Consider the following 12,391-nt stretch of genomic DNA (forward strand, 5'->3'; position numbering starts at 1 on the left):
GACCCTCCCAGCTGTGCGCTGCCCGGCCTGAACTCCCATCAGAAACCCTGCAGCCCGTTTTCACCAGCCCTGCTTAACAGAGATGATCTGCTGAAGGAATCAAGAGGCATCCGCATCTCACAGATAACTGTGCCCGTGAAGCCTTCCGCTGTTGCCTCGGCAGAGTGGCGTTCCTTGGCAGTTGGGTAGTGCCAGACATCACAAGGACACGGCACTAGGACTGTGGCTCAGGCTCCCCCACCTATGCCACCCCCAGCAATAACTGAGCAAGCCATGCACCCTCCATATGCTCCTCCTGCCCTCTGGTGTGGTGCTGCCTGGATAAAACATGCTGAGACCTAGAAGGGAGAGCCAGGGGTTCAATGCCAGTTGAGTGAGTCTGGTAGATCTCGGCACACTTCCCAGCAGGCTCATTTCACATCGCATCTTGCCAAGAAAACTGAAGACTTAGCAGCAGTGCCAAGGGCTGAATCTCTCCCCCTTCCCTCTTACCCAGCTCAAACGAAGAAAATCCCATAACCTGTGGGCCAGCTAGCTGTGACCAAGAGATGAGGAACACTCTCTGCTCTCTTCCACCTCTCTACTTCTCCCAGACTTCATTCAGCAGAAGTGAGGACAGCAGAAATCCCAGTGGATTTCTCATCTCCCAGTGGATTTCTCTACCTCTACAAGGACAGATCTCCAGCCAGATCCCCACTGCAGCAGCTGCAGTGGTTCCCATTTGGGGAGGGAGACTCTCTGCCTCTTGACCAACTTACGCTTTCCCAGCCCTCTGTATGCTGGTCTTATCTCAACCGTTCTCCTTGGGAGTTGAAGTGACCCTGTGCAACACAGCGGCAAGAGGTGGAAGCAGGTCCAAGAGGACACCTCCCCATGTCCCCACTGTGCCGTACCTGCTGGGCCACGACACTGTAGACATCCTGGGGGACATTGCAGGGCATCAGATTGACAGACATGGCGCCTATAAGGTCCCGGCCAAGAGCTGCGTAGTGCTGCAGACCATTGCAAGAGCCATCCTGCACGTGGGAAGAGAGAAGGGTGGAAACCAGATGTTAGTGTGTGGATGGAGCCCTGCTGATCTGCCCCCATGCAACAGCACAGACAGATTTGGCTCAGAAGATTATTGCCATTTTCCTCCCCTTCTCTTCAGACAGGTTTGCAGCTGATCTCCCAGCAGTGGCCAAGGCCACATCAGTTTCCATGCTCCTTCTGGCTAGTTTTCTTGTCTGGGTCTCATCACCAACGACTGCTGTCTATGAGGTTTAAAAAAAGAAAACCTCACATCACACTGCCCCCTCCATGAATTTTCAAAGACAGAGCTCTGTGGAAACACTGAAAACCAGAAAATTTGGAAAACAACAAATCTGTCTGGCATGCTAGAAGAAACCCCCAAGAGTCAGCAGCCAAAACAACCTCAGAAAACCCAGGAGCAGGATCAGAGGCAGGCCAAGCCAAAGATCACTCAGCAAGCCACAGCTGACTCTGAGGCTCCAGCTAGCTGTGCTGCCTCTGCTCGGTGGCTGATGAAAACATCCGTCTCACAGAAACCAGCTCCGGCCCAGCCATTCGCAAAGCTGCAGTGACAGAGGCATGCCGACCGATCTGTCACAGCAGCTGCCCTGACAGCCCTCCTGGGACCAAGACCAGCTTGGATAAGAGAAGCAGGACCTGAACGACGGCGTGGGAAGGTCCTGCTGTTCCCCAAACAGCACCAGCAGAAACGCTTCTCACAGGAGACGTGCTGCTGCTTTGGACCATCCCTGCTCCTCCTGTGCTTGGGCTCTGCCTGGTCAAAGGGAGCAGGATCAACCCTCCTCTCCCCCTCCTCCCCACACCCTGCAGTGCAGCAAGCTGCAGAGCCGAGAACTGACAGGGCTCCAGCAGCCCTCCCGCAGTAGAAGAGCTGCCTCTAACCAAGCGCTGATGACTCAGGTGGAAAGAGACTCGGGTGCCCTCCAGAAGTAGTCCTTGCTTGAATTTCATTAATGGCACCCTCCACACACCCCCAGCTGCTCTCTTGATCTTTTATTGTCATAACAGTATCAGTTTAGACTCTCATACATATTCCAGACCATCGCTACTGGCAGAATACACCCCCATTCTTCCCCACACACTTCACTATGGCCATTTGATCTTCTAATGAAATAAATGAGCAAACCCCTCTCACCAGGAAAACAATTAATCATTGTCTCCCATGCAGCAAGGGAATTTATCAGTACAGACAGATAGCTGGCTGGGCAGCAGCTGCAGAGAGAGTTGCAGATCTGCTGGGACACAGTAGGGAGAAAGGGCTGAGTGAGGGCTAACAGGAGCAGCTGCCTGGCTCCTCTCTCCAGCTCTGAAGGACAGATGCCTTCAGATAGCTGAGCTGCACCTCCCGCTCAGAGCGTGGACACGTCTGGGACCGAGCAGGGGCAGGGCACATGGTGACAGCCACATCACTGAATGCAGGGGACAGATCAGCTCTGTCCCCCTGACATTCTTCAGAGGTCCAGACCTCCCACCTTTTGCTCCTGCAGAGCTGCTTGGCTTCACCCTCAGAACAGGAGCAGAGGAAAGGTTCCCCAAAGCCTCAGCACAGCCCTGAGCACTTCAGATGGGCAGGTGCTGCCATGCACCATGCCACATCCCACTCAGTCAGGGTCAGGCTGACTTCCAGTCCTGATCCTGCAGCTAGAGAATGTAAGACTAGGCCAGCTCTCACCCTGCAGGCGGCCAACAGCAATCTCCCAGACAGGTTCTGCTCCAGTCAAAGGATGCAAAGCAGCACTTGACTGCACTGGCTCATTAATGGCTGCAAGCAGCAGCAAATTACTGGAGGTCTCAAGCCAAGATGCCTGTAGACTGCACTCCCATTCTTAAGAAAGCCTGGTTACGTGGCATAGTAAATGCAGCACTGGAGACCTGGATGCTTCTGCCCTGCCTGTTTTCCTCCCCCAGCTCAGCCACATGGGCCATGCAGATCTGTTGGGCTCCTACCTGGTGAACTGGGAAGTGAGAGACATAGGCTGCTGGATCCGGGGACCTCAAGGCTTTGGCGATTTCCATGCAGCACGCCAAGGCTTGCCAGGGCTCGTCGGTGTTCATCCACCACTTCCTGCCCTGGGAACAGGAAAGCACATGCTGGTAGGAGCAGGCAGTGCTCTTATGGCACCCCAAAGCAAAGGCAGGAGCCCCTGCACTCCCAGGATATACTGGGCAAGGCACCTCTTCCCATCATGCCTCCACCTCCTTAATATTTCATTGTGTTTTCAGATAGAAGCATGTTATTTAGGAAAGTCTGCAATGCTTTGTTTCCCTTTTTCCCCTCAAAGTGTTATTTTTCAGATGTTTTTGTTTCAAAAATTGATCTGATTTTACTTTCTAGAACCTATGCTAAATAAGAGGAATGATTAAGTCTCCTCTGAAATTAAAGATGACACTGACTCCTTTTTAACCTAGCGTCTTTGAACAATTCTTATTTGGATGCCAACACAGACAAACTTCCCCACTTTTCAGTTTGGTCATTGAGCCCACACTATTCCCCCATGGTTCAGGGTCCCACCACTCCACCCCAACAGCACACAGAGCCCTGCCAGCTGTTCCCCACGTACTGTGAGCGGATGGTCGGCTGAGTCCAGGATCTCCTCCATGACTTCATTGGCATACTCAAGCCGTTCCTGCAAGGCGTTCTTCTTCTTCAGTCCCGTGAGGTTAATGAGGTGGATCTTGAGCCAGTCAAGGCCCTTGGGTCCCAGTGGCTTTCCCTCTGCGAAAAGCAGGATAGCCCGAGTGACATCGTTACCGAGGTGGTTGAAATAAGGTGGGCAAGGGTAAGTCCTGCCTCGGAAGTCCATGTTGTGAGGAAACCAGAACACCTTGTCCCTGACATAATTGGCGATGGACAGCTTATAGAGTGCATCCATGCGCAAGCTGTGCATTTCAGCTGTCTTCTTTTTGTACAGCAACAACTCGTGCTTCTGGGACTTGCTCCAGGTAGAGGAATTGCTGGGAGCAGGAGGAGGCCTGGGGGCCTCAGAGATGGGCGGTGGGATGTCCAGCTTCTCGTTGCCTTTGTCATTGAAGATGGAGATGATGATATCCAGCACTGGCTGGTTAATCTTCCAGGCACAGTTGCCCAGCTGGTTCAGGGCGTCCAGCACGGGGTAGAGGTTCACCAGCGGACACTGCTCCAGGACCAGCTGGTGCTGGATGGCCCCGTCCACAAAGCGCATCAATTTGGTGTCATTCAGGACAAAGGCACCAAAACTGGGGGATGTCCAGGGCACCGGGGGGCACAGCATAGGTATGGCAGAGGAGTTAAAGGTCAGCATGGTCTCTGCAGCATCTGACACAATCTGGGAGAAGATGGGATGGGGCTTTATCAGCCCAACCTAGAGAGGAGAATCACAGAGGGGAAGATCAGCAGTAGAGGGTTAGGGCTGACTGACTAGAGGCTCCTCAAAGCATCCCTTGAGCAGGAAAGGCAGCAGGGAGGGAAAAGGGCCTTGCAAAAGGCCCAGTTCCAATGAAGAGGTGATCTGCACAGTCCCAGAACCCCTAGGGCAAGGCTCACCTGCCAGCTGCTACGGAAGGAGTAGATGTGGTAGAGGACAGGGATAAGCCTGGGCTCCAGGCGAGGATTCAGGATGTTCCGGGGCACCTTGACAGCCTGCACCAAGAGTTCCAGCATGTGCATGCCCAGGCGCATGAGGAGCATGTACGGCCAGTCGAAGTCCTTCAAGTTCAGAGAAGGCCCAAACCCTGCTTCTGCCACCAGCTTCTCCCAATATTCCCGTGGCAAGTATTTGTCAGGCTGGGAGGCGGAAGAGGAAAATCAGGTCAGCTGGAGGGGCCAGCTACGCTGCTTCCAGGTGGTTTGCTGGATGGGATCTATGTACTTGGAACGAGGCTCTGAGAAGGACCCTTCTGTCTCTCTGTCCCTGCGAGGTCCTCCCTAACAGGGGTATTTGGGGAAGGACTGCTCATGCAGCTGGGGCAAGCCCAACAGCAAGAACCTGCTTCTGCTGCAGGCCAGTGGCACTGCAAAGCCCCTCCTCTCACCACATCCCCGTGCTGACACCCTGTCCCCACACCATCCTGACTCTCCCTCCCAGACTGCAGATCTGCCTTCCCCTGCCACGCCACGCGCACTCAGCTCTGGGAACGACCTGCTCAACCGGCCCTCGAGCTGCCCAGATCAGTGGCCTTGGCCCCTTTCTCCCCTCCCATCCTGCCCTGCAAGTTGCACCCCCCTCAAGCTCCAGAGCCCAGATGCAGAATGCCTGGCTCCAAGGGATCAACTCTGATTTAAAACCTTCCAGTTCAGAAACATCCACTGCTATGCCAGAACCAACCTACCTGTCGCCATGGGGTTGGCAAAGTGCTAGATGGGGCCTTACTGGTTCTGGTGGCCTCTGCAGCAGCAGGTTCCCAGAATCCAGACCTTGTGCTTGCGAGCAGGTGGACAGACTAACTGCCTTGCCCCATCTCTGCTCTGCTGCTCCGTAACCTGCAGGCCCCAGGATCACTCCTCTCCCAGGCATACCCACCTGGCTGTCCTTTGCCAGCAGGTGGATGTAGTCCTCATAGACCTCCTGCACCTTCTCCAGCTGGCCGCTGCGCAGCTTCCTCTGGGTAATGTATCTGTTGTAGACTTTGGAGCCCAGCTCCCTGGCCAACACAGCCAGGGATTCTCCTTGTGGAGAGAGGGTGTTGAGGATCTGAGAAACGGGAAGGCAAAGAGGGTCTTAAGGAGGGAGGAACAGAAAGACGGAGCAGAGAGACAAAGCAGGAGTTCAAGCCCCTGTGCATGGAGCATAGAAAGATGCTGACTCCCATGACACTGAGCAGATGAGGAAGGAAACATGGCAAGGACAGAGCAGAGGCTTCTCTGGCTGCTCAGCACAGGGAGCAGATCCTGCACCTAATAACCTGGGCAAACTTTGAGGCTCATGTTCTGATTCTGCTGGCCCAAGCAGGACATCAGTGGTCTGTGGCAGCCCTATGGCCATCCAGGCAGCCCTGCTCCTGTGGCTCTGTGAGGGCAGGGCAGGGTCCTACCTGCAGCATGATGCCCACGTACTCCTCATCCGGCAGCAGGCACAGGTAGGGGTAGAGAATGTCGTACCCCGACACAGTCTTGATTTTGGACATCCGGTGCTTTGACTTCTGCAGGGCCTGGAGGATGGAGTTGTGCCACTGGGAACGAAGGGTGGCCAGCAGTTCACGCTACACAGAAATGGAAGCAAGACAGCAATGCTGTGGTGAGAGTGTGTCACCAGGGAGCTGTCCCCCTCTTTAGGCCACCGACCCCTGCATCTCTCTCACAGGTCCTGAGTGCTGGACTGCCCACCCCTCTTCCCTCCAGACGTGCAGCCCCCAGACTCCCTGAGCTTTACCGCTTTAACAGCTTGCGGCGTCAGAGGTTTGGTTGACTCCACTGACTCGATGGTTACGGTGTTGCCCAGCTCCATCTCCAGCTGCTGCTGAAAGCGCTCCTGCAACTCCTGCACAGAGAAATCCAGCTTGGGGTATGACACCATCTTCTCCTGCAAAAAGACTGAGACAATAAGTGCCAAAAGCCAGAGGAAGAGAAGATGTGCTCATTCTCCCAGCTTCCCTGCAAGATGCACGTGGTATGAGTCCCTGCTGAAGGCCCCTTTCTGGGACCTCTGGGTCTGAGGCCTCCGGCTGGCAAACTGCAGGGAGTCTGGAGTAACAGGCCTCTCCAGAGGCTGCCCTGTTCCTGTGTCACAGTCAAGCATCCTCCCAAGCAACCCCTCCAGTGCGTGAAGGTTAACTCCAGACCCCTTGCCAGCCCTCGGCTTCTCTGTTCCTCTGTAAGGCTGTTAGTAAAGTTATTCATCTGACGACTTGCATGGACTATTGAGAAGAGATCTGGCTAAAAAGTTCTTCCTATATTACAGTCCTGGGCTGGACCTGAGGACACCTGTGAACACCATTTGGCCAGCTCCAACACCTCCCCAAGCTGCACAGATATCCCTGAGCTCTGTGGCTTACTTTGGAGTAGAAGCCCTGGAGCAGAGACGACTTGCAGGTCTCGGGGCTGGGTGGAGGGGGCAGCTGGTAGTTGGGCTGGACAATTCTGATGGCCTTCAGTACCTTCTCCTTCTCATCCTCCTCAAACAGGCACTTTTGGAAGAGCTCATCCACATGGAAGCCATCGCTCTTCAGCTGCTGCACACATCTGAAGATAGCAGATAAGATAGGCTTAATCTTTCACAGAGGACTGTGCATATTGTACAGAAATCAGCACATAATGAGGCAAGGAACAAAGTTTTTAAACAGAAGATTAAGCATGGAAGAGAAGGCAGATGGGGGTACCCACTTTTAAGGATCGAAGAGCCTAGACTATATCGTGCTTTTCCTTCCTCACTTGTGCCCTCAACAGCATCACCTGGACCCATGTGAGACACCACAGGACAAAGAGACACCCCTCCCAAATGCCTGGCAGCCACAGGAGCAAAACCCTCTCCCAAAGCAGAGCTTGGGGGCTGGCACCCACCAAGGATTAGCTCTGAACACAGGGCAGGAGACTGACACACAGCTCCAGGCCATTCCAGGAGGGCTGATGGAGCCTCCCTGCTCTGGGTGGCTCCCAGTGGCTTTCCTCTGTGCCACCCTTCATGCCAGGGCAGCTGCAGGAGGGTGCAACTTCTCACACTCACTGGAAAGGCTCTGACAGGCCATGGGAGTGGGATGTGCCCCATGCACTTGCCCTGGGATGCCTCTTCCCTTCTCCAAAATGCTCCTCAAAGCACGGTCCATGCAGCAAGGGCTGAAAGCCTGGCAGCAACTTGTGCCTGACCGAGCCAATGTCTGCCCAGCCCCAGACAGGGGAAGAACAGCACAGAAATGGGTATAACTGGGAAACCTGGCAGGTGCCTCAGTCCTCCAAGAGCATGACTGTCAGGCAGTCTGGCAGCAGGATGCTGTCCTGCAGGAACACAGGAGCTCTCCCTGGCCTCCGCATACACCAGAAGCCAGCTCTCTGGGCTGCAGGTGCTGCTGGGGTGGGAGCTGCCTTCAGAGCACAGCCTGTCCCGACAAGGTCACCCACCTCAGGTTACAGCGATCGATCATCCACCCCTCCAGCCCGCACCTCTGCTGAGCAGGCAGCTTTCACCTTCATGCTTGGGTGGGGGGAGCTGAGCTCCACGGCGTTGTGAGACTGAGCAAAAAGATGCAGCTTCCTTCACCCTCAAATAACCCTGCTCTCCCCTCAAGCCCAAGCCAGCAGAAGGCAACCCATGGGGCTCATCATAGCTTGGGCAAAGGAGCAGGGGATTGCAGTTCATGCACTGAGCCTGGAGGTCAGGGCATGGCAGCATGGCTTGCACAGCTGCAGGAGGAACAGCCTGAGCACCGGGAGTGGCCGCAGCGCCCACGAGGAAGCTCTCTTCCCTGCAGCCCCCACCGCTGCCAGGGACTGGAATCCCCTGCACGCACCAACACCTCCCACTCCCCAGCCCCACAGAGGAGTCTGAGGGACTGCATCCTCCTGGCTCTGCCGGGATGGAGCTGGGATCTGGGGCACAGCAGAGCCCACAGTCCCACCTGTCAATAGGCCTTGCCCACAGCGGGTGACACTGGAGGTGAAGACAGGCAGACCCAGTGACAGTGGCACCAGTCAGGCCCCAGCCCAGGCCCCCATCAGCCACAGAAAGCTAAATGGGCAAGAGGGAGTCCCTGGCAACTTTGGGAAAACATTAAGAGCCCAAAAGGTGACCAAGAGCACCCTGAGCCAGAACTGCAACATGCTGTGAATCCTGCTGCTGCATACGGCCCAGCTGCATTTTGGTATGTTTGGGAGCAGGCAGGAGCTTCGGTGATGAACAGCTCTACATCTCTGCAGAGTCACTCTCCCCCAAAACTACCCCACAGCAGCCAAGTTAAAACAAGTAACTCCCAGCTTACACCTTCAAAGGGGCCCTGCAGTCTGGCAGCAGGGCGAGAAACAACCCCCTTCTTGCACTCTGCCAGCACAGGCTCAGCGCTCCAGATCACACCACTGCCGTGTCCAACTGGGAGAGCACGTTTAGGAGAGGAAGGGAAATGAGCGCTCACACACACACGCACAGCACCAGCAAACAGTCGCAGGGAAAGACATACACATGCCCTGGCGAGGCTTGGGGTTGACAAATCCATGCAGGTGTGCTATAAGCATCTGCCTATAGACAGCCCTATAGGTATACTGCTGTATTGACGCAAAACCCACACACCCAGGCAGGAAAGTCAATGCCAGTCACTTCTAAATCAGCTGACTGGAGGACATTCACTCAGAGGCATCTAGAACTTGTTAGCCAGCCAAGGGACACACAGGCCAGTGATAAATCCCTGAACCACCCAACAGTGTTTGTGCAGCATTAGCAGATCACCAGAAAGCTTTCTCCACCTTCTGGCAAGGCAGCTGGCTGTGCTACCAGACCCAAGCACTGCCCCTAGACCCAGCCTGCTGGGATCTCACAGGACTCCTTCAGCTACTTGCTTTGGGTCTGACACTTATTCTGCCCATTATGCTCCACGAAATCCATCTAAATCTCCTGATCACACTCCTCCAGAGAGCTGGCACCTTGCAAAAACCAGCTGTTTTGCTGAGGCTACCAGGAAGGGCAAACTCCATGGGGGTGCTGTAAAAATGAATGGAGAAGTCATTCCTACTGGGGAGTGATGGAGGAGCCAGTGGGAGATGCCCAGGATGGGTGCAGAACCAAGGAGTACCTGACTGAAAAGAGGCTGCTCCCAGCCCAGGGAGCGGCTCTAGGAGGAGCAGACACAGCTCTGGCCAGAAGCAAAGTTGTTCTCACCGCCTACGTCTCCTGTCCCTGCAAGGTCTCAGACAAACTCCCTAGCAGCTGAGGGTGGCAAGGAAGGCCCACTGCAGGAGCTCTGCCCACCCCTAAATCTGGCCAGGAGACGTGGGTCAGAGCATCTAGATGTGTACACAGCAGGGGCAGGTCTTTCCAACCCCGGGCCAGTGCATCTCCTCCCCAGAGCGAGCTCCCAGTTCTCCCAGCGCAGTGAAGCAGCAGGCTGTGGAGATGCTGCCCCGGGGCTCAGTGGCACCCTGTGGCAGGTGAAGCGTGTTACCTCCAGATGGCTTTGGTGGACGAATGGTTGCGGCCCATGCACTCCAGCGCTGCCGCGTAGGAGTCCAGGCTGGGACTCCAGCATGCAAAACAGCCGCTTGATGCGCTGCACGCGGCCCTGCAAATGAGAAGGAAAGGGGGCTGTGGACACAGACACCGGCAACCCCAAATCACAGCTTCACACCTCCTCACTCCTATTTAAATTTAGCCACGTCTATCCTGCCCCATCCCTTTCTTCCCCTCAAAGCCACCTCACAGGGATCAGTGGCCTCATATCAGCTCCATCCCTCTCAGCAGAAGTCAAGCCCTCCTTGAACACTTGCTGAATGCAGATGTGATAAACACAAATAAAACTGTGACCACTACTTCTACAAGCATGAGGCTCTTACTCCTGAGCCAGCCTCCCTCTCACCTTGGCCACCCCCAAAACCTGACAGCCAGACCAGGGCAGCAGCCTGCAGCTCAGTACCTTTCTTGCCCAGCTACGCATCACAATGTTGTACGCATGGACATTCAAAAGTCTTCTCTTCGTAGGGGAGTTGTGGTACAAGAGAAGGAACCGCTCAGCCTCCTCTGGCTGCTGCAAGAACAGGAAACATTCGAGGTTGGACTGGATGGTCTGCTGCAGCATCCTGTGCTGGCTGCTGTCCTTGTCCTCCAGCATCCTCTGAGGCCTCTGTGCCTTTGCACACTCCTTCACTGCTGCCACCCTGGCCTTGCTGTGGGCATAGACACTGTGGGAGCCAGTGCCGTTCCGACTCCAGGTAACAGCCACTTTAGCCTTTGGGCTCTTCTCGGTTTTAGCTTTGGCCTTTGCCTTGCACTTTGGTTTGGTCTTGGCCTGTCCCTCCACAGCCAGCTGGGAGGCAGCAACAGATAATTTCTGCTCCACCTTCAGCTGCCGGACATACACCTCCTTCTTCAACTTCTCAACCCAGCTGCTGGGCTGGGCCGGGCTCTCACCCCTTGCCCTGGGAGCAAATTGCTCCTCTGCAGGGCCAGGAGCCATCACTTTCCGCAGCGGGTCCTGGTACTTGTCATTCTCCAGCGGGGCCAGCTCTACTTTGTTGATCGTCACCTCTGGGACATTACTGGCTTGGAGCTGCTTCACTCGAGCTTTCAGCACTGCCAGAAAACACACAGCCAGAGAGACGTGAACAGATGCAAGGCACAGAAGGATGTGTCCTACCCCAGGGCCTCAACTCTGGCAGTGCCCAGGAAAAGAGGGTCCACACAAGGACTTCTTCCCTGCTCAACCAGCCCTCCTCCCAGCAGTCAGCTGCTTTGACCACTGTCTTTCTGGGATCCACCCATATGCTGTGACCCACCCCAGCATCCTGGGGGACCCAACAATGTCACCACAAGGGAAAAAGCACCAGGTCACGCTTGTCTAACCTGCTGCCTGGTCACGTCACTGGGCCTCTCTCCAAGGACCTCATGCCCTCAGCTCACCTGAGCAGAGAGCCCAAAGACAGAGCCCGTTCCAGGTCAGTCTGCAGGGCCCTCACACACCCTGGAGGGACACTTCTACTGTCCCTCAGGACCACCCTGCATTTTAGAGCAACTCAACGCTCCCTGTGGGTAGGGTGGGCCTCCAGCTCCTTAAGAGAGGACAGAACTTGCTCAGGGAGGCCAGCAAATCCATGGGAATCCCCACATCCTTGCCCAGGCTACGAGTATTTCTAGTCCCAAATATCTTCTTTATGGCTAAGCAGAATGGGAAGACTCCCAGAAAGCCTCCTGGGACACTGAACAAGGGAAACCCCTGCAGCTCTCCCAGCCCTCCCCAACTCACCTTCCAGCAGCTCTGTCCTCTCGCAGACAGCATTTCTGCTTGCCTTCTCCTTGGCGCTGGCGGAGTAGTTCCTCAGAACACTCCATGGGATCCCTGCAGCGGAAAAACACGAAGACTGGGAGGTCAGAGGCTTCACCCCTTACACTGCTCACCGCCCCATGCCACGGCTGAGCCCCATGCCACGGCTGAGCCCCAGCTGGGCAGTGGGGAGGGCACAGAGGGGAGAAAGGGAGCAGCATTTCTCAGCTCAGCTTGCAGGTCCCAGAAACCTCGGCAGCAGCAGTGCCACAGAAAGGCGGGGGGTGGGCAGCTCTGTGCCAGCAAGTGACAGGGATGTCCCCCTCACCCCCTGGCTCTAGTCTCTTGGGAGGGAACATGACCGTAGGGACGCCACAAACCTCAGTGCTGTTGCATGGGTGACAGGACCCCAGCAACCCCCAGAGTCGGCAGGCTCTATCCCACAGCTGGGACAGGACCCCAGAGACCCCCATTTCTACCCTTAGAG

General features: G+C 55.5%; 1 protein-coding gene across 1 annotated transcript in view; it reads right to left on the reverse strand.

The window, feature by feature from the left end:
• The window catches only part of POLRMT (polymerase (RNA) mitochondrial (DNA directed)), a gene marked incomplete at its 5' end in the record, with an annotated part of 17,360 nt that extends 5,381 nt beyond the window's left edge, over positions 1 to 11,979 (reverse strand). Inside the window, 12 exon segments of the mRNA XM_009708114.1 lie at positions 894 to 1,016; positions 2,980 to 3,102; positions 3,594 to 4,373; positions 4,556 to 4,795; positions 5,532 to 5,702; positions 6,043 to 6,210; positions 6,381 to 6,530; positions 7,003 to 7,189; positions 10,093 to 10,167; positions 10,169 to 10,209; positions 10,561 to 11,216; positions 11,887 to 11,979. Of these exon segments, the coding sequence (XP_009706416.1) occupies positions 894 to 1,016; positions 2,980 to 3,102; positions 3,594 to 4,373; positions 4,556 to 4,795; positions 5,532 to 5,702; positions 6,043 to 6,210; positions 6,381 to 6,530; positions 7,003 to 7,189; positions 10,093 to 10,167; positions 10,169 to 10,209; positions 10,561 to 11,216; positions 11,887 to 11,979 (2,807 nt within the window).
• Between the last annotated feature and the right edge of the window lie 412 nt (positions 11,980 to 12,391).

The sequence above is a fragment of the Cariama cristata genome, unplaced genomic scaffold (assembly GCF_000690535.1).
Source record: "Cariama cristata isolate BGI_N322 unplaced genomic scaffold, ASM69053v1 scaffold34589, whole genome shotgun sequence".
NCBI classification, from domain to species: domain Eukaryota; kingdom Metazoa; phylum Chordata; class Aves; order Cariamiformes; family Cariamidae; genus Cariama; species Cariama cristata.